Genomic DNA, 22,141 nt, shown 5'->3' with positions numbered 1-22,141 from the left:
AGCAGGAGTTAGCTATTCGGCCCCTCGAGCCTGCTCTACCATTCAATGAGATCATGGCTGATCTTCTACCTCAACTCCACTTTCCCACCCGATCCCCATATCCCTTGATTCCCTTAATATCCAAAAATCTATTGATCACGGTCTTGAATATACTCAACGACTGAACATCTACAGCCCCCAGTGTAGAGAATTCCAAAGATTCACTATCCACTGAGTGAAGAAATTTCTCCTCATCTCAGTCCTAAATGGCCGACCCCTTATTCTGAGACTGTGACCCCTGGTTCTAGATTCTCCAGCCCGGGGAAACATCCTCCCTGCATCTACCCTGTCAAGCCCGGTAAGAATTTTGTATGTTTCAATGACATCACAACTCATTCTTCTAAACTCTAGGGAATATAGGCCTAGTCTACTCAATCTCCCCCTCAAAAGGACAACTACATTCTGTAGAGCAACGATAATATTGAGATAGTAAGCGAACACATTTGATGAAGTCACTCAGTCTCAGGCTCGGGCCCGCTCTCTGCTGTTAGAATATTGCTGTTCACGCCTGTTAATGACCGGCAAATTGCGGTCTCTCGGGGTGTGTACAATGTGTGCACGCGCGTAGCGGCCCCGTGAGTTCTGGGTTTAGCCGCGCGATGCACATGCACCCAAACCCGGCACTTGCGATCTGTCAAAATGTCTTTTGACTGTTCCAACACATCCCCGGGAGAAGGGCCTCCGTGGGCAGAGATTTGGACTATTTGTCCGACTGCTGCCCAACAAATGTCCTTCAAACTCTTACGCCCGGTAAAATCAGCGTTTTGCCTACGTTTACCCAGCGTAAGAATTTTGAAATTTAGAAAAATTCAATTTTATCACTAATTTTCATATTTAAAACCCTGTCCATTAAGGCAAGTTTATTTTTAACCCTATTAAAACATAATTTAAAAAAAAAATTTAAAAAGTATTTTTTGTCTAAAACATTCGATTTCAATTAATTTTAAATATGTGAGATGTTTTTAAAATTTGTTGTGTTGTGTTTCCGAGTTTTGGGAGGTATTCTCATTGATAGTCATGGGAGCTAGTACAAACGGAACTCACCATTATTATCACTGAGAATGCTACATTGTGATTGTTGGTAAAGGCCCACGTGATCCCGGGCTGTACAAACGTTCCTGGGATACGTGGGCCTCTGCGCTGGGCTGCGATTGGAGGTCTCGGAGCGCGAGTGTTCGTTCCTCTGGGACCACCAGGCGCTCCCGTAAAAAATAATTCGGTCGGAGGCGTCCGTCTGCAGGAAGCCTCCGACCGCAATTTCTGGGCCATTAATTTATGAGTCTGTGTTTCCCGTGAATCGCTCGCGCTGTGTGGATCAGTGCGCTCTTGGTCACCCGTTCTTTCTCTACTTGCAGGTGTGCACAGTATCAAGATACCTGACGAGGGCAGGGTGAGTCAATGTGTGCATCTCCTGTGATAAACTGTACCTGAAGTGTGTTCAGAGGGCTAGGGTCTAACCCAGGCCATCTCCACCAGCCCTGGGTCCGGACAGCTTCAAGCTGCGTCAAGATCAACAGGCCTTGGCCTGGAATATGTCCCGACTTTATTCCCATCAGCGTTTTGTGATATAACGCACTGCGCTGGACTTTATAGCTTCTGGTGACAGCACGTGGGTCCTGTGTCCAGGTGGTTTATAGCACAATGCAAACCCTCCCCAGCCCAACCCTCCGAATATAAACACACTCCTGGGGACGCGGTGTAAATACTGACACACTCCCAGGGACTCCCTGTAAATACTGACACACTCCCGGAGACCCAGTGTAAATACTGACACACTCCCGGGGACCCAGTGTAAATACTGACACACTCCCAAGGACTCCCTGTAAATACTGACACACTCCCGGGGACCCAGTGTAAATACTGACACACTCCCGGGGACCCAGTGTAAATACTGACACACTCCCGGGGACCCAGTGTAAATACTGACACACTCCCAAGGACTCCCTGTAAATACTGACACACTCCCGGGGACCCAATGTAAATACTGACACACTCCCGGGGACCCAGTGTAAATACTGACACACTCCCGGGGACCCAGTGTAAATACTGACACACTCCCAAGGACTCCCTGTAAATACTGACACACTTCCAGCGACCCAGTGTAAATACTGACACTCTCCCAGGGACCCAGTGTAAATACTGACACACTCCCGGGGACCCAGTGTAAATACTGCCACACTCCCAAGGACTCCCTGTAAATGCCGACACACTCCCGGGCACTCCCTGTAAATACTGACACACTCCCAGGGACTCATTGTAAATACTGACATACTCCCGGGGACCCAGTGTAAATACTGACACACTCCCGGGGACCCAGTGTAAATACTGCCACACTCCCAAGGACTCCCTGTAAATGCCGACACACTCCCGGGGACTCCCTGTAAATACTGACACACTCCCAGGGACTCATTGTAAATACTGACATACTCCCGGAGACTCCCTGTAAATACTGACACACTCCCGGGGACCCAGTGTAAATACTGACACACTCCCAAGGACTCCCTGTAAATACTGACACACTCCCGGAGACCCCCTGTAAATACCGACACACTCCCGGGGACCCAGTGTAAATACTGACACACTCCCAAGGACTCCCTGTAAATGCCGACACACTCCCGGGGACTCCCTGTAAATACTGACACACTCCCAGGGACTCATTGTAAATACTGACACACTCCCGGGGACCCTCTGTAAATACTGACACAGTCCCGGGGACCCGGTGTAAATACTGACACACTCCCAGGGACTCATTGTAAATTCTGACACACTCCCGGGGACCCCCTGTAAATACTGACACATCCTCGGGGACCCCCTGTAAATACTGACACACTCCTGGGGACCCCCTGTAAATACTGACACACTCCCGGGGACCCCCTGTAAATACTGACACACGCCTGGGGACCCCCTGTAAATACTGACACACTCCCGGGGACCCAGTGTAAATACTGACACACACCCAGGGACCCCCTGTAAATACTGACACACTCCCGGGGACCCCCTGTAAATACTGACACTCCCAGGGACTCCCTGTAAATACTGACACACTCCCAAGGACTCCCTGTAAATACTGACACACTCCCAGGGACACCCTGTAAATACTGACACATCCTCGGGGACCCCCTGTAAATACTGACACACTCTCAGGGAACCCCTGTAAATACTGACACACTCCCAGGGACACCCTGTAAATACTGACACATCCTCGGGGACCCCCTGTAAATACTGACACACTCCCAGTGAACCCCTGTAAATACTGACACACTCCCAGGGACTCCCTGTAAATACTGACACACTCCCGGATACCCCCTGTAAATACTGACACACTCCCGGTGACCCCCTGTAAATACTGACACATTCCCAGGGACCCCTGTAAATACTGACACACTCCCGGGGACCCCCTGTAAATACTGACACACTCCCGGGGACCCCTGTAAACACTGACACACTCCCAGGGAACCCCTGTAAATGCTGACACACTCCCAGGGACTCCCTGTAAATACTGACAAACTCCCAGCGAACCCCTGTAAATACTGACACACTCCCGGGGACTCTCTCTAAACACTGACACACTCCCAGGGAACCCCTGTAAATACTGACACACTCCCTGGGACTCCCTGTAAATACTGACACACTCCCAGGGAACCCCTGTAAATATTGACACACTCCCAGGGAACCCCTGTAAATACTGACACACTCCCAGGGGCTCCCTGTAAATACTGACACACTCCCAGGGACCCCCTGTAAATACTGACACACTCCTGGGGACCCCCTGTAAATACTGACACACTCCCAGGGACACCCTGTAAATACTGACACACTCCCGGGGACCCCCTGTAAATACTGACACACTCCCAGGGACACCCTGTAAATACTGACACACTCCTGGGGACCCCCTGTAAATACTGACACACTCCCGGGGACCCCCTGTAAATACTGACACACTCCCGGGGACCCCCTGTAAATACTGACACACTCCCAGGGACTCCCTGTAAATACTGACAGATTCCCGGGGACCCGGTGTAAATACTGACGCACTCCCAGGGACGCCGTAAATACTGACACATTCCCGGGGACCCCCTGTAAATACTGACACACTCCCGGGGACCCAGTGTAAATACTGACACACTCCCGGGGACCCCCTGTAAATACTGACACACTCCCAAGGACTCCCTGTAAATACTGACACACTCCCAGCGACCCAGTGTAAATACTGACACACTCCCGGGGACCCAGTGTAAATACTGACACACTCCCGGGGACCCAGTGTAAATACTGACACACTCCCGGGGACCCAGTGTAAATACTGCCACACTCCCAAGGACTCCCTGTAAATGCCGACACACTCCCGGGGACTCCCTGTAAATACTGACACACTCCCAGGGACTCATTGTAAATACTGACATACTCCCGGAGACCCCCTGTAAATACTGACACACTCCCGGGGACCCAGTGTAAATACTGACACACTCCCAAGGACTCCCTGTAAATACTGACACACTCCCGGAGACCCCCTGTAAATACCGACACACTCCCGGGGACCCAGTGTAAATACTGACACACTCCCAAGGACTCCCTGTAAATGCCGACACACTCCCGGGGACCCTCTGTAAATACTGACACACTCCCGGGGACCCGGTGTAAATACTGACACACTCCCAGGGACTCATTGTAAATTCTGACACACTCCCGGGGACCCCCTGTAAATACTGACACACTCCCAGGGACACCCTGTAAATACTGACACATCCTCGGGGACCCCCTGTAAATACTGACACACTCCTAAGGACCCCCTGTAAATACTGACACGCTCCCGGGGACCCCCTGTAAATACTGACACACTCCTGGGGACCCAGTGTAAATACTGAAAGGAAAATCATGCTTGACAAATCTTCTGGAATTTTTTGAGGATGTTTCCAGTAGAGTGGACAAGGGAGAACCAATTGATGTGGTGTATTTGGACTTTCAGAAGGCTTTCGACAAGGTCCCACACAAGAGATTAATGTGCAAAGTTAAAGCACATGGGATTGGGGGTAGTGTGCTGACGTGGATTGTGAACTGGTTGTCAGACAGGAAGCAAAGAGTAGGAGTAAATGGGTACTTTTCAGAATGGCAGGCAGTGACTAGTGGGGTACCACAAGGTTCTGTGCTGGGGCCCCAGCTGTTTACATTGTACATTAATGATTTAGACGAGGGGATTAAATGTAGTATCTCCAAATTTGCAGATGACACTAAGTTGGGTGGCAGTGTGAGCTGCGAGGAGGATGCTATGAGGCTGCAGAGTGACTTGGATAGGTTAGGTGAGTGGGCAAATGCATGGCAGATGAAGTATAATGTGGATAAATGTGAGGTTATCCACTTTGGTGGTAAAAACAGAGACAGACTATTATCTGAATGGTGACAGATTAGGAAAAGGGGAGGTGTAACGAGACCTGGGTGTCATGGTACATCAGTCATTGAAGGTTGGCATGCAGGTACAGCAGGCGGTTAAGAAAGCATAGAAACATAGAAACATAGAAAATAGGTGCAGGAGTAGGCCATTCGGCCCTTCTAGCCTGCACCGCCATTCAATGAGTTCATGGCTGAACATTCAACTTCAGTACCCCATTCCTGCTTTCTCGCCATACCCCTTGATCCCCCGAGTAGTAAGGACCTCATCTAACTCCTTTTTGAATATATTTAGTGAATTGGCCTCAACAACTTTCTGTGGTAGAGAATTCCACAGGTTCACCACTCTCTGGGTGAAGAAGTTCCTCCGCATCTCGGTCCTAAATGGCTTACCCCTTATCCTTAGACCGTGACCTCTGGTTCTGGACTTCCCCAACATTGGGAACATTCTTCCTGCATCTAACCTGTCTAACCCCGTCAGAATTTTAAATGTTTCTATGAGGTCCCCTCTCATTCTTCTGAACTCCAGTGAATACAAGCCCAGTTGATCCAGTCTTTCTTGATAGGTCAGTCCCGCCATCCCGGGAATCAGTCTGGTGAACCTTCGCTGCACTCCCTCAATAGCAAGAATGTCCTTCCTCAGGTTAGGAGACCAAAACTGTACACAATACTCCAGGTGTGGCCTCACCAATGCCCTGTACAACTGTAGCAACACCTCCCTGCCCCTGTACTCAAATCCCCTTGCTATGAAGGCCAACATGCCATTTGCTTTCTTAACCGCCTGCTGCACCTGCATGCCAACCTTCAATGACTGATGTACCATGACACCCAGGTCTCTTTGCACCTCCCCTTTTCCTAATCTGTCACCATTCAGATAATAGTCTGTCTCTCTGTTTTTACCACCAAAGTGGATAACCTCACATTTATCCACATTATACTTCATGTTGGCCTTCATAGCGAGGGGATTTGAGTACAGGGGCAGGGAGGTGTTTTTTTTTTTTTATAAATTCGTAGCCAATCGTTTCCAATTCTTTGTCAAGTCACAAACGCCAGAGGTCACCCTGCACCAGTCAAGGATCACTCTGCGCCAATGCTCTTAGCCAAAAGGCCTAGAGCCACTGCACCGTTCCTGGAAGTACTGCAATACCAGGTGTCTCGGCCTTTTGGCTAAGATCTGCATAACTAACCTGACCAGCCACCATGACCTCCGGGTGGTTTCTCCCTGGTCAGGAAGGTATATGCTTACATTTTTGTAAACAGGAGGTGGGTGGGATGGCTTGACCCATCCACCTCCACGTTGTGTGGGGGACCTGACCCATCCACCTCCATGGCACGAACCTGGTATTGCAGTACTTCCAGGAACGGTGCAGTGGCTCTAGGCCTTTTGGCTAAGAGCATTGGCGCAGAGTGATCCTTGACTGGTGCAGGGTGACCTCTGGCGTTTGTGACTTGACAAAGAATTGGAAACGATTGGCTACGAATTTATTTAAAAAAAACACCTCCCTGCCCCTGTACTCAAATCCCCTCGCTATGAAGGCCAACATGAAGTATAATGTGGATAAATGTGAGGTTATCCACTTTGGTGGTAAAAACAGAGAGACAGACTATTATCTGAATGGTGACAGATTAGGAAAAGGGGAGGTGCAAAGAGACCTGGGTGTCATGGTACATCAGTCATTGAAGGTTGGCATGCAGGTGCAGCAGGCGGTTAAGAAAGCAAATGGCATGTTGGCCTTCATAGCAAGGGGATTTGAGTACAGGGGCAGGGAGGTGTTACTACAGTTGTACAGGGCATTGGTGAGGCCACACCTGGAGTATTGTGTACAGTTTTGGTCTCCTAACTTCAGGAAGGACATTCTTGCTATTGAGGGAGTGCAGTGAAGGTTCACCAGACTGATTCCCGGGATGGTGGGACTGACATATCAAGAAAGACTGGATCAACTGGGCTTGTATTCACTGGAGTTCAGAAGAATGAGAGGAGATCTCATAGAAACGTTTGAAATTCTGATGGGTTTAGACAGGTTAGATGCAGGAAGAATGTTCCCAATGTTGCGGAAGTCCAGAACCAGGGGTCACAGTCTAAGGATAAGGGGTAAGCCATTTAGGACCGAGATGAGGAGAAACTTCTTCACCCAGAGAGTGGTGAACCTGTGGAATTCTCTACCACAGAAAGTTGTTGAGGCCAATTCACTAAATATATTCAAAAAGGAGTTAGATGTAGTCCTTACTATTAGGGGGAATCGAGGGGTATGGCGAGAAAGCAGGAATGGGGTACTGAAGTTGCATGTTCAGCCATGAACTCATTGAATGGCGGTGCACGCTCGAAGGGCCGAATGGCTTACTCCTGTACCTATTTTCTATGTTTCTATGTTTCTATGTTTACTGACACACTCCCGGGGACCCCCTGTAAATACTGACACGCTCCTGGGGACTCTCTGTAAATAATGACACACTCCCGGGGACTTGAGATCATAATCTGCGATGACGCTTCAGTGCTGAGGGAGTGCTGCACTGTCGGAGGTGCCGTCTTTTGGATAAGATGTTAAACCGAGGCCCCGTCTGTTCTCTCAGGTGGATGTAAAGGATCCCATGGCACTATTTCGAAGAAGAGCAGGGGAGTTATCCCCAGTGTCCTGGGGCCTATATTTATCCCGCAATCAACATAACTAAAAAGGTTATGTGGTCATTATCACATTGCTGTTTGTGGGAGCTTGCTGTGCGCAAATTGAGCTGCCGTGTTTCCCACATTACAACAATGACTACACTTTTAAAAGTATTTAATTGGCTGTAAAGCACTTTGGGACGTCCTGAGATCGTGAAAGGGGTACAATTTCGCTGGAGCTAGTAGGGCACCTCTTGGCCCCCGGGGCGAAAACACTTTTGTGCACCTTCAGTGCCCCCTGGAGGTGCTAATGGGAGGCACACCACAGGGTTATTCTGTCCCCCCCACCCCCAAGTCTCCAATTCGGTGACAACAGGTCAGACTTTGCTGGAGAAATCACAGCGTGTTTAGGATCCATGCCGCTTTTCATGGGCAACTCAGTCATCAAGTTCAGGGGATTGTAACAGATACTCCATGAGTTGTGAATCTCCAGAAATTGCTGGTCGATTTACGCCGCTCTGCCATTAGCTTCACACAAATGGCGCCTCGCCCTCAGCCTCCCCGTTATTTTTAAGAACTTGCTGGATTTGCACATTCGTTACCTGTTAAACTCGCCGCAGAAAGTTAAGTCTAGTAATCTAGTAATCAGATCAGCCATGATCATATTGAATGGCGGAGCAGGCTCGAAGGGCCGAATGGCCGACTCCTGCTCCTATTTCTTATGCAATTAACAACGCAAGTACCCTTTCAACTTTGTGATAATTGTTAATATGAAGCCAATCAATCCCCTCCGGCCCAGAAAGGGAACAATTTAAACTGTTCAGTCTCGTTCCTGCAGGTAGTAAATTGTTGTTGGAGAATTAATTTTTTTAAATTTTTAATTTGCTTGCTTTCTTTTCTCTCTCTCTCTCTCTCTCACACACAATGCAATCTTTTTTTCCCTCCCTTTATTTCTCTCTCTGTACTTAATTTGACTAATTCTTTCTCAATCTGTAAGTCTCATGCATTATGGAGACAGACTGCTGGTCCCGTCGCTCACTGAGGTCCCAGATGCTCTGTTACCCTCGCCGCGCAACCAGCTCGCTCGCCCGGCAAGTTACAGAGCAGAAACATTTTAATAAGTAAAACGTCCCAAGGCGCTTCACAGGAGCGTTATCAAACAAAATTTGACACCGAGTCATAGAAGGAGATATTAGGGACAGGTGACCCAAAGCTTGGTCAAAGAGATAGGTTTTAAGGAGCGTCTTGGAGGAGGAGAGAGAGGTAGAGAGGCAGAGAGGTTTAGGGAGGGAGTTCCAGAGCTTGGGGCCCGGGCGACAGAAGGCACGGCCACCGATGGTTGAGCGATTATAATCAGGGATGCTCAGGAGGGCAGAATTAGAGGAGCGCAGACATCTCGCGGGGTTGTAGGGCTGGAGGAGATTACAGAGATAGGGAGGAGCGAGGGCCATGGAGGGATTTGAAAACAAGAGTGAGAATTTTAAAATCGAGGCGTTGCCGGGCCGGGAGCCAATGTAGGTCAGCGAGCACGGTGGGTGAACGGGACTTGGTGTGAGTTAGGACATGGGGCAGCCGATTTTTGGATGAGCTCAATTGAGAAAGGCCTGAGAGGGGCAAAAGAAAAACGAAAAGAAAGGGAGACAGTGCTGTGGGGCTTGGATCTGGAGGGTCTGTACCAACACATTTTCCACTCTCAGATAGGGTCCCACTTTATAAAGAGGCGGGGGCTGGGGAGGCCACAGGTTCCTCGCAGGGAGAGCGAGGTGGGTGAGCTGCACCCTCTGGTGGATGTCTGCAGAACATCAGGCCAGTGAGTTAATTTGACGCAGGGAGATCTGCAGGAAATAAAATAACTGCACTGATCCAAATGGAACCAGAATTGAGGTTTTCACAATATTCAAATTGTGACCCAATTTGCAAATGGCTCCTATCGCTGAGTTTATCTGGTTTGCCAGTCAGGGCTCTCGGTATTAAGTCGTGGCGTAAACAAACTGGATCCCCAGAGAGATACACGTTTAATCCCTCACAGGGCGCAAACTGTTGGAACACCCGGGAGGGGAAATTTCCTCGGTAGGTGCCAAACATATATTCAGTAAACTTGTGCTTGCTGTTGTAATGACTGGTGATGTGGAACAGTCATTTGACACCATCTTCAGCCAGAACAGAATAATTCCTGTGGCAGCACTGTCCCTTGGTGGTGAGATCAGGATCAGCAAGCTGGGCTTTATTCAGGTTTGATAGAATCATTGAAGCATACGGCACAGCAGGAGGCCATTCGGCCCATTGAAAGAGCGATCCAATAAGTCGCACTTCCCCCCTGCTCTGTCCCCATAGCATTACAATTGTTTCTGTCATGTATTCAACTGTCATTGTAACCCATGTATAAACTGACCTAAGTTGTACACCGTGAGAACACTGACCACTAGGTGGTGAACCTGTGGGAGACACTCCTAACCTGGACTTTCAGGTATAAAAGGGGAAGCTCCACCCACCTTCATCACTTCAGTGCTGGCTAATAAAAGGACTGGTCACAGAGTGACCTTCTCTCTAGTATGGGCCTCGTGTGCATTTGTACTGTATAGTAAAGACATTAGTTTCCCTTCAAGTATTTATCCAATTTATTTTTCTGCTTCCACCTGCCCTTTCAGGCAGTGCATTCCATTGATCATAACAACTCACTGCGCAAAAAAATGTTTCCTTATATGGCCTCTGGTTCTGTGGCCTCTGGTTACCGACCCTTCTGCCACTGGAAACAATTTCTCCCGATTTACTCTATCACAACCATTCATGATTTTGAACACCTCTATCCAACCTCCTCTGAACCTTCTCTGCTCTAAGGAGAATAACCTCAGCTTCCCCGGTCTCACCACATAACTGAAGTCCCTCATCCCCTGATACCATTCCAGTCAACCTCCTCTGCACCCTCTCTAAGGCCTTGACATCCTTCCTAAAGTCTGGTGCCCAGAATTGGAACAGAGTACTCCAGTATCCCACTTCAAGGACTGGAGCACAGAAATCTAGGCTGACACACCCAATGCAGTGCTGAGGGAGCGCTGCACTGTTGGAGGTGCCGTCTTTCGGATGAGACGTTAAACCGAGGCCCCGTCTGCCCTCTCAGGTGGACATAAAAATCCCATGGCACTATTTCGAAGAAGAGCAGGGGAAGTTATCCCTGGTGTCCTGGGCCAATATTTATCCCTCAATCAACATAACAAAAAACAGATTATCTGGTCATTGTCACACTGTTGTTTGTGGGAGCTTGCTGTGCGCAAATTGGCTGCTGCATTTCCCACATTACAACAGTGACTACACTCCAAAAGTACTTAATTGGCTGTAAAGCGTTTTGAGATGTCCGGTGGTCGTGAAAGGTGTTATATAAATGCAAGTCTTTTCTTTCTGTGTCTGTTCGGAAAGTTTATCCTGAGTTCTGAACACACAGGCCCAGGAAGTTATTCATTTCACTGCATTTGCTGAAAGATTTTTGAGGGTTTTTTTTTTAGACCTGGTTTGCACGCTGCTGTGGTTCATAAGAACATAAGAAATAGGAGCAGGAGGAGGCCATACGGCCCCTCGAGCCTGCCCCACCATTCAATGAGATCATGGCTGATCTTCTACCTCAACTCCACTTTCCTGCCCGATCCCCATATCCCTTGATTCCCTTAATATTCAAAAATCTATCGATCTCTGTCTTGAATATACTCGATGATTGAGCCTCCACAGCCCTCTGGGGTAGAGAATTCCAAAGATTCACAACCTTCGGAACGAAGAAATTCCTCTTCATCTCTGTCTTAAATGACCAACCATTATTCCTGAGACTGTGACCCCTAGTTCTAGACACTTCAGCCAGGGGAAACAAGATCTCAGCATCTACACTGTCAATCCCCCTCACAATCTTGTATGTTTCAATGAGATAAGAAGCAGGAGTAGGCCATTTGACCCCTCGAGCCTGCTCTGCCATTCAATAAGATCATGGCTGATCTGATCATGGACTCAGCTCCACTTCCCCGCCCGCTCCCCATAACCCTTTACTCCCTTATCACTCAAAAGTCTATTTCCGCCTTAAACATATTCAATGACCCAGCCTCCACAGCTCTCTGGCACAGAGAATTCCATAGATTTGCAACCCTCAGAGAGAAAAAATTTCTCCTCATCTCAGTTTTAAATGGGCGGCCCCTTATTCTGAGACTATGTCCCCCAGTTTTAGTTTCCCCTATGTGTGGAAATATTCTCTCTGCATCCACCTTATCGAGCCCCCTCATTATCTTGTAAGTTTTAATAAGATCCCCTCTCATCTAAACTCCAGCGAGTACAGGCCCAATCTACACAATATGGGCTTGAGATACTCTGACACATCCCGCAGTGCTGTTAGGGAGGGAGTTCCAGGACTTGGAGCCAGCTATGAAGAAGCAGCTCGCACTGTGGGAGCACCTTCACCACACAGACTGCTGCGGTTCAAGTAGAAAGCCCACCACAAGGGGCAATTAGGGATGGGCAATAAAGGCCGACCTTGCCAGCGACGCCCACGTCCCGAGAATGATTTTTATTTCCCCTCGTGATACAAAACATGAATCCTGGAGTGACCTTCTCCTCTCAGGGCCGGGGAACACACTCAAAGGTTGTTAACGGATTGCTTAATCGGTGAAAGAAAGATTGTTGGGCCAAAATGGAGTATGTTTCATTCCCCAGCACTAATGTCCCTTACCTCCATGCCAAGAATGTCTATTAAAAATCAGTAATGCTTGAGCATAAGTGATTCTTTCAAGCCAGTGGTGCAGAAATGTATTGACAGAATTACACTCATGAGCTCTGACTCACCAGCACAGCTGTCTGTGAGCAACTTTAGATCAATTTTCAATTGTATGTTCTATCAGACTTGTATGATTTTATTAGAATTTTAAAATCTTTTGAGTACGAGTTTGATTTGATCTGTTTTCAAATATTTGAAGCATGTCACGGAAGCGCATACTAAAGAAAGACTTGCATTTCTATAGTTCCTTTCATGACCACCGGACGTCTCAAAGCGCTTTTCACAGCCAGTGAAGTACTTTTGGAGTGTAGTCACTGTTGTAATGTGCGAAATGCAGCCAATTTGTGCACAGCAAGCTCCCACAAACAGCAATGTGATAATGACCAGATAATCTGCTTTTAGTGATGTTGATTGAGGGATAAATATTGGCCCCAGCACACCGGGGAGAACTCCCCTGCCCTTCTTTGAAATAGTGCCATGGGATCTTTTGCAACGACCTGAGAGAGCAGACGGGACCTCGGTTTAACCTCTCATCCAAAAGGCAGCATTCCCCTGGAGCATCAGCCTAGATTTTTATGTTCAAGTCCTTGGAGTGGGACTTGAACCCACAGACGAGAGTGCTACCCACTGAGACACAGCTGACACCTATCAGAGAAGGATGAACAGGCTGGGTCACTTTTCTCTTGAAACGAGAAGCCTGATATGACCTAATAGACGTCTTTAAAATTATGAAAGGTTTTGCTAGAGTCGACACGGAGAAAGTGTTGATTGAATGTCACAGAAGCGTATACTGTACTGTATTCCATTTTTATTTTCACCTTTTGAAAAAAATCTGTATTTTGTCAGTTGTAAAACTCTGCAACTTTATCTAGCTAAACAAAAAGTAAATAAAACTTGATCTATGTTCATTAAAAGACAGAAAGACTTGCATTTCCACAGCTTCATTCGCGACCTCAGGGCGGACAGAGCGCGTTGAAGTCCCAATGCACTTTTTTTGAAGTGTGGTCATTGCTGTAACGTGGGAAACGTGGTCGCCAGTTTGCGCAGGTGTGGAACTGTTCAGGTTCGAAGCGTGAGCTGGGGGAGGGGCGGAGGGTCTTTAGTTACCTCTGCCACCACTTTCTGAAAACAAAATGTCTTTTTTATTCTGACAGAAATACTTCATCGTAATGCAGAGTGTGTTTTACCCCGACGAGCGAATAGTTGCTCGGTAAGTAGTCATTTCAGGAGTGATTTTACGCGGCAAAGTAAGTTAGATCTCGGACAAGCTTCCACTGACGGTGTTTGTTTGAAGGTCGACGTCGGTTCGGGTCTCAGTCTCGTCCTGTAACGGGCTGGCCGCCCGACCGGCTGGTATAAAGCCCACATCGCTTACCATCAGAGCCTCATTCTACCCGACGTAAACTACAGGTGTCCCGTGTCTTAACTCGCACAAAGTCCCGCTCACCCATCACCCCCTGTGCTCGCTGACCTACATTGGTTCCCGGTCAAGCAACGCCTCAATTTTAAGATTCTCATCCTTGTTTTCAAATCCCTCCACGGCCCTCGCCCCTCCCTACCTCTGTAATCTCCTCCAGCCCCACAACCCCCCGAGATATCTGCGCTCCTCTAATTCTGCCCTCCTGAGCATCCCTGATTATAATCGCTCCACCATCGGTGGCCGTGCCTTCTGTTGCCTGGGCCCCAAGCTCTGGAACTCCCTCTCTAAACCTCTCCGCCTCGCTACCTCTCTTTTCTCCTTCAAGACGCTCCTTAAAACCTACCTCTTTGACCAAGCCTGCGTTAATTTCTACTTATGCAGCTTGGTGTAAAATTTTTATCGCATAATACTCCTTTGAAGCACCTTGGGACATTTCACTACGTTAAAGGCGCTATATAAATATAAGTTGTTGTTAATCATCCCGCACACCCTCCCATACTGCACTCTGCTCCCAAATCACTAAAAGTTACCCCACAGGTTAATAAAGGCCATAAAAAAAAGCAAACCAAGCACTAGGGTTTATTTCTAGAGGTATAGAGTTGAAAAGTAGGGAAGTTATGCTAAACCTGTATCGAACCTTGGTTACACCACACATTGAGTACTGTGTACAGTTCTGGTCACCATATAATAAAAAAGATATAGAGGCACTGGAGAGGGTGCAGAGAAGATTTACAAGGATGATACCAGAAATGCGAGGGTATACATATCAGGAAAGGATGAACAGGCTGGGTCTCTTGTCTCTTGAAAAAGATAAGGCCGAGGGGTGACCTAATAGAGGTCTTTAAAATTATGAAAGGTTTTGATAGGGTGAACACAGAGAGAATGTTTCTACTTGTGGGGAAGAGCATAACTAGAGGCCATCAATATAAGATAGTCACCAAAAGATTCAATAGGGGATTCAGAAGAAGCCTCTTTACCCAGAGAGTGGTGAGAATGTGGAACTCGCTACCACAGGGAGAGGTTGAAGCGAATAGTATCGATGTATTTAAGGTGAGGCTAGACAAGCACCATGAGGAAGAAGGGAATAGAGGGTTATGCTGATAGAGTTATAGTCATAGAGTCATTATGGCACAGAAGGAGGCCATTCGGCCCATCGAGTCCATGTCGGCTCTCTGTAGAGCAATCGAGTCAGTCCCACTCCCCCGCTCTATCCCCGCAGCCCAGCAAGTTTATTTCCTTCTATAGATTTAGATGAGGAAAGACGGGAGGAGGCTCGAGTGGAGCATAAAGGCCGGCCTGGACTGATGGGCCGAATGGCCTGTTTCTGTGCCGTATATCCTGGGTAATCCTACGGAAGAGCGTGTAGATACAGAAACCATGACAACGCCATCCTGCCAGACTGTTAATCAGCCGTGAATCTTTGTGCTACTGTCCAAGCGAAGAGCGTGAATGTACATTTAGGTTCGGCACCTCCTCGGACAGAGCTTAAGAACATAAGAAATAGGAGCAGGAGTAGGCCAAACAGCCCCTCGAGCCTGCTCCGCCATTTAATACGATCATGGCTGATTCGATCATGGACTCAAGTCCACTTCCCTGCCTGATACCCATAACCCCTTATTTCCCTTATCGGTTAAGAAACTGTCTATCCCCAGCTCTCTGAGGCAGCAAATTCCACAGATTTACAACCCTCTGAGAGAAGAAATTCCTCCTCATCTCAGTTTTAAATGGGCGGCCCCTTATTCTGAGACCATGTCCCCTAGTTCTAGTCTCCCCCATCAGTGGAAACGACCTCTCTGCATCCACCTTGTCAAGCCCCCTCGTAATCTTATACATTTCGATAAGATCATTCTTCTGAATTCCAATGAGTAGAGACCCAACCTACTCAACCTTTCCTCATAAGTTAACCCCCTCATCTTCAGAATCAACCGAGTGAACCTTCTATGAACTGCCTCCAAAGCAAGTATATCCTTCCTTAAATATGGAAACCAAAACTGTACGCAGTACTCCAGGTGTGGCCTCACCAGTACCCTGTATAACTGTAGCAGGACTTCTCTGCTTTTACACTCTATCCCCCTTGCAATAAAGGCCAACATTCCATTGGCCTTCCTGATCACTTGCTGTACCTGCATAGAATCCCAATGGCTTTTTTTTTAACAGCCATAGCAACCTGAGGTGCTGCCGTTGAATATCCTGCGCCCCCCCCCACCTCCCCCCACACCACTTCCTCCCCACCCACCCACATCTCCCGCTGCCCTGAGTGTGACACCAATGGACGTGCTCGCTAACGTTGCTGCTCTCCACAGGTACGACATCAAGGGATGCCAGGTGAGTCGATGGACCGAGCCTGCCCCCGAGGGAAGCAATGTCATCGTGGTGCTTAAAGACTTGAACTTCGAGGGGACCACTATCTGCCTGGGTAAGGAGTGTTCTTCATCTTCTCCCAATCACAAATACTAAATCTGTCTGCAGCGATCTTCACTTCTCTAGTGCTAGGCCATGAGTCCCATTACACTCAGTTTTAAGATGCGACTCCCATTATACTCAATAAGATGGAAGTGACTGCTGCCAACGACATGATGGCGTTGCGCGTGCACAGTTCCGATGGTCTCTTGGTTGTTCCTGCTGGACTTCGTTGTCAGCAGTCATTTTGATAGAATGGAAGATGTGTTACTTTTGCCGGTCACTGGAACCATTCACAGCCCTGCCTCTCAAATGTGGCCACTGTCCCCAAAGGTTGAGGAAAGGACAGTAACTGTTCATAAAATCAGGCAGACCTCTGTCGGTTGTGATATTATTTGTTAAATTTGGGACTTGACAGTTATGTGCAGAATGCTTCTGAGCAGCTTCCGGGTCGTTGGTAGGAGTCATTCCGTTTTCAGATACGAGTCCCATTACACTCAGTTCTTGAATCTGCAAACATGTGCCTACAAGACGGCACCTTGTAACGTGTGGGGAAATGGCCATGTCCGTTATCAACACCAAAAACGATTGGCAAGGGAATGCTGTAGAGCTTACTAACTTTACCCAGTATTGTTTCCTAACGCGCCTACAAATGCAATCTGCTATCCGAGGAAATGTTTAACATGGGGGTAAGCTGCATTTGTGCAGTGAGCTCTCAGTCCCCAGGGGTGAAGTCGGGAATTGGGATCGTGGGATGTCATGTGACCTCGGGTCAGGTTCCGATCGGAACACGCTGGAGAATCTATCGCACTTGATGCACAAGAGCAGGGAGCTTATGCGTGAACTGTATAAAACACCAGTTAGGCTGCAGCTAGAGTACTGCGTGCAGTTCTGGTCACCACATTACAGGAAAGATGTGATTGCACTGGAGAGAGTACAGAGGAGATTTACGAGGACGTTGCCTGGACTGGAGAATTTTAGCTGTGAGGAAAGATTGGATAGGCTGGGGTTTGTTTTCTTTGAAACAGAGGGAGGCTGAGGAGAGATTTAATTGAGGTGTATAAAATGATGAGGGACGTAGATAGAGTGGATAGGAAGGACCTATTTCCCTTAGCAGAGGGGTCAATAACCAGGGGGCATAGATTTAAAGTGATTGGTAGAAGGTTTAGAGGGGAGATGAGGAAAAGTTTCTTTGCCCAGAGGGTGGTGGGGGTCTGGAACTCACTGCCTGAAAGGGTGGTAGAGGCAGAAACCCTCACCACATTTAAAAGGTACTTGGATATGCACTCAAAGTGCCGTAACCTGAAGGGCTACGGACCAAGTGTTGGAAAGTGGGATGAGGCTGGCTAGCTCTTTTGCGACCGGCGCGGGTATAATGGGCCGAATGGCCTCCTTCTGTGCCGTAATTTTCTATGATTCTATGATCAACCTGGAACTGGCATGAGCTCACGGTCAGATCAGAGTTCGGACGGGGGAGGGGTAGATATCTTGCTGAGCCGGCTCAGTATTATTATTGAATCTCGGGGTGTGGGCATCGCTGGCACGGCCGGCATTTATTGCCCGTCTCTAATTGCCGTGAGAAGGTGGTGCTGAACCTCCTTGTTGAACCGGCCGTGGTTTTGATACAGCCCCATTGGCTTGCCGGGCCATTTCCGAGGGGCAGTTAAGAGTCAGTCACGTTGGTATGGGTCTGGAGTCACATTTAGGCCCAGGCTGGGTAAGGACGGCAGGTTTCCTCCCCTAGAGGGACATTGGGGAACGCAGTTGGGGTTTTTTTTTTTTACACAACAATCCGACAGCTTCATGGTCACTTTGGCAGACACCGGCTTTTATATTTCCAGATTGTTTCCGCAAACTAAAGTCAAATTCTCAAACCGTAGCAAGGACAATCCTACCCCTCCCCCGCCCTCTGGCCAGCCCAGCTGAGGATTCCTGTCACAATTTGGGATTACACGGGAAGGCCATATTTCGCAGGATCTCATGGGTTCCACAACAACAACAACCTGCATTTGTATAGCACCTTTAACATAGTCAAACGTCCCAAGGCGCTTCACAGGAACGATTATCCATCAAAATGTGACGCCGAGTCACATAAGGAGATATTAGGACAGGTGACCAAAAGCTCGGTCAAAGAGGTAGGTTTTATGGAGTGTCTTAAAGGAGGAGAAAGAGGCGGAGAGGTTTAGGGAGAGAGTTCCAGAGCTTGGGGCCTAGGCAGCTGAAGGCAGGGCCGTACATGGCGGAACGATGGAAATCAGGGGGTGGACAAGATGCCAGAATTGGAGGAGCGCTGAGATCTCGGAGGTTTGGAGGAGGTGACAGAGATTGGGAAGGGGAAAGGCCGCAGAGGGATTTGAACACCGGGATGAGAATGATCAAGTCCTGAGTGACCCGGGCATCCCGCCCGCTCCCCCCCCCCCACCCAGTAGCTTTAACTCCAGCGGTTTCTGGTGGGTGTGTTTCGGTTCTATCCACACTGCTCTGAATTCCTGAGACTTTCGTTTGCAGATCAGCAACGGTCCTGGCTCATTCGGCAAATGGACGTTGACACGGAGTATCTGAAGGGCCTCAACGTTCTGGACTACAGCCTCCTGGTGGCCCACCAGCCCCTCCACCTCGACGAGCGGCGCCAGAGCTGGTCGTTTGCCAACGTCATTCTCCGCACCAAGAAGTAAGCAGATTTACCGGAACAGGCCAGTCCCATGGTGTGGCCCTCTCCTTCTGCCGTGAGCCAGCCATCCCATAATTAGGCTGGGCGTGAAGTATCAAATAACCAGATCCAGCAATGATGGGCCAAGTAGCCTCCTTCTGCGCTGCACGTGTGATAACGATTTGGTGATGTGTTACTTTACGTGTCGGACATGACTCAGTGGATAGCACCCTCACCTCGGAGTCAGAAGGTTGTGGGTTCAAAGTCCCCACTCCAGGAACTTGAGCATAAGATACCGGCCAACACGGCCAGTGCAATACTGAGGGAGAGCTGCACTGTCGGAGGGGCAGTACTGAGGGAGCGCTGCACTGTCGGAGGGGTGGTACTGAGGGAGTGCTGCACTGTCGGAGGGGCAGTACTGAGGGAGCGCTGCACTGTCGGAGGGATAGTACTGAGGGAGTGCTGCACTGTCAGAGGGGCAGTACTGAGGGAGTGCTGCACTGTCGGAGTGGTAGTACTGAGGGAGCACTGCACTGTCGGAGGGGCAGTACTGAGGGAGCATTGCACTGTCGGAGGGGCAGTACTGAGGGAGTGCTGCACTGTCGGAGGGATAGTACTGAGGGAGTGCTGCACTGTCAGAGGGGCAGTACTGAGGGAGTGTCACACTGTCGGAAGGGCAGTACTGAGGGAGCATTGCACTATCGGAGGGGCAGTACTGAGGGAGCACTGCACTGTCGGAGGGGCAGTACTGAGGGAGCATTGCACTGTCGGAGGAGCAGTACTGAGGGAGTGCTGCACTGTCGGAGGGGCAGTACTGAGGGAGCGCTGCACTGTCAGAGGGGCAGTACTGAGGGAGTGTCACACTGTCGGAAGGGCAGTACTGAGGGAGCATTGCACTATCGGAGGGGCAGTACTGAGGGAGCACTGCACTGTCGGAGGGGCAGTACTGAGGGAGCATTGCACTGTCGGAGGAGCAGTACTGAGGGAGTGCTGCACTGTCGGAGGGGCAGTACTGAGGGAGCGCTGCACTGTCAGAGGGGCAGTACTGAGGGAGTGTCACACTGTCGGAAGGGAAGTACTGAGGGAGCGTTGCACTGTCAAGGTGCCGTCTTTCAAATGGGACATTAAACCGAGGCCCCATCTGCTCTCTCAGTTGGATGTAAAAGATCCCATGACACTATTTTGAAGAGCAGGGGAGATAACCCCGGTGTTCTGGGGCTAATATTTATCCCTCAATCAACATCATTAAAGCAGATTACCTGGTCATGATCAGATTGCTGTTTGTGGGAGCTTGCTGTGCGCAAATTGGCCACATTTCCCTACATTACAACAGTGACGACACTTGAATAAAGTACTTCATTGGCTGTAAAGGGTTTTGGGATGTCCGGTGGTTGTGAAAGGCGCTATATGGTGAACGGGGTACTGTGCACAGTTTTGCTCTCCTTACCTAAGGAAGGATATACTTGCCATAGAGGGATTGCAACAAAGGTTCACCAGACTGATTCCTGGGATGGGGGGATTGTCCTATGAGGAGAGATTGAGTTCTCTCGAGTTTAGAAGAATGAGGTGTGATCTCATTGTAATATACAAAATTCTTACAGGGCTTGACAGGGTAGATGCTGGGAGGATGTTTCCTCTGGCTGGGGAGTCTAGAACCAGGGGTCACAGTCTCAGGATAAGGGGTCGGCCATTTACGACTGAGGATGAGGAGAAACTTCTTCACTCAGAGGGTGGTGAATCTTTGGAATTCTCTGCCCCATAGGGCTGTGGAGGCTCAGTCTTTGACTATGTTCAAGTTGGAGGCCGATAGATTTTTGGCTATTAAGGGAATCAAGGGATGTGGGGATTGGGCGGGAAAGTGGAGTTGAGGTAGAAGATCAGCCATGATCTCATTGAATGGCGGAGCAGGCTCGAGGGGCCGAATGGCCGTCTCCTCCTATGTCTTATGTTCTTGTATATAAATGCGGGTCTTTCTGTGTATCTGGCAGGTCGATGACGAGCGGGGGCAGCCCCGTCACCTCCATGGGGAGCCCTGTCCCGGGGCTGGTGACGGAGGAGGAGGAGTCGACGGTGCTGGTGTCGGAGTCGGTGAGCGGCACGGGCGAGTGCCGGGTGAAGGAGATCCCCGGGGCAGTGGTGGCCGCGGTGGTGGGTGGCGGGGGGGGCGCGGAGCCGGAGCGGGTGGACGCCGAGGCCCAGAACCGCCGGCTGCTGCCCAACTACAAGAACTCCCTGCACATCATCGACGGCGCCCAGTCCCGCTACTTCGTGGGCATCATCGACATCTTCACCGTCTACGGCATCCGCAAGAAGCTGGAGCACCTGTGGAAGTCCATCCGCTATCGGGGGCGATCGTTCTCCACCGTCAACCCCAACAGATACGCCAAGCGATTGTGCCAGTGGGTGGAAGCTCACGCGGTCTAGGATGCCGGGTGTGGGGGGGGGGGGGGGGGTGGGGGCTTCGGGGGTGGGTGGGGAGAGATATCGGGTGAATGCTCGGGGCTTTTGAAGCGAGCGAGTAGGTGCGGGACTGGGTGGGTGTCAGGGGGGGAGGGAGAGGGTGGCCACACAGCATTGAAGGAATGGTTGTCTCATCTCCAATAGATCTATCGAGTAATGCCACCAAAGCAATGGCACACCCTGTTAATGTTAAGAAACTGAGGACCACGAGATGAAATACTCCTTCATCCCAAGCACCAAGCCTCGCCCAGGTTTGTGGGGGCTTGCTGTGCACAAGTTGGCCACACTTCCCTGCATTACAACAGCGACTGCACATCGATGAGGGACTTCGTTGGCTGTACAGTGTTTCTGGGAGGTCCCGAGGTGGGGAAAGGCACTATATAAATGCAAGTTCAATCCTTTCTCTTGCTCTCCGTCTTTGTACAGGTGGATGGCAAG

General features: G+C 49.4%; 1 protein-coding gene across 2 annotated transcripts in view; it reads left to right on the top strand.

The window, feature by feature from the left end:
* Positions 1–21,667, top strand: part of pip5kl1 (phosphatidylinositol-4-phosphate 5-kinase-like 1) — a 93,136-nt gene extending 71,469 nt beyond the window's left edge. For both annotated transcript variants that reach the window (XM_070863350.1, XM_070863349.1), the window contains exons 6-10: positions 1,395–1,429; positions 13,928–13,983; positions 16,497–16,609; positions 19,102–19,264; positions 21,232–21,667. In XM_070863350.1, coding sequence (XP_070719451.1) covers positions 1,395–1,429; positions 13,928–13,983; positions 16,497–16,609; positions 19,102–19,264; positions 21,232–21,667 — 803 coding nt within the window. The remainder of the gene's footprint in view (positions 1–1,394; positions 1,430–13,927; positions 13,984–16,496; positions 16,610–19,101; positions 19,265–21,231) is intronic.
* Positions 21,668–22,141: the final 474 nt, after the last annotated feature.

Source organism: Pristiophorus japonicus, chromosome 20 (assembly GCF_044704955.1).
Source record: "Pristiophorus japonicus isolate sPriJap1 chromosome 20, sPriJap1.hap1, whole genome shotgun sequence".
In the NCBI taxonomy this organism is placed as follows: Eukaryota; Metazoa; Chordata; class Chondrichthyes; family Pristiophoridae; genus Pristiophorus; species Pristiophorus japonicus.
This window is presented reverse-complemented; position numbering and strand designations above follow the sequence as displayed.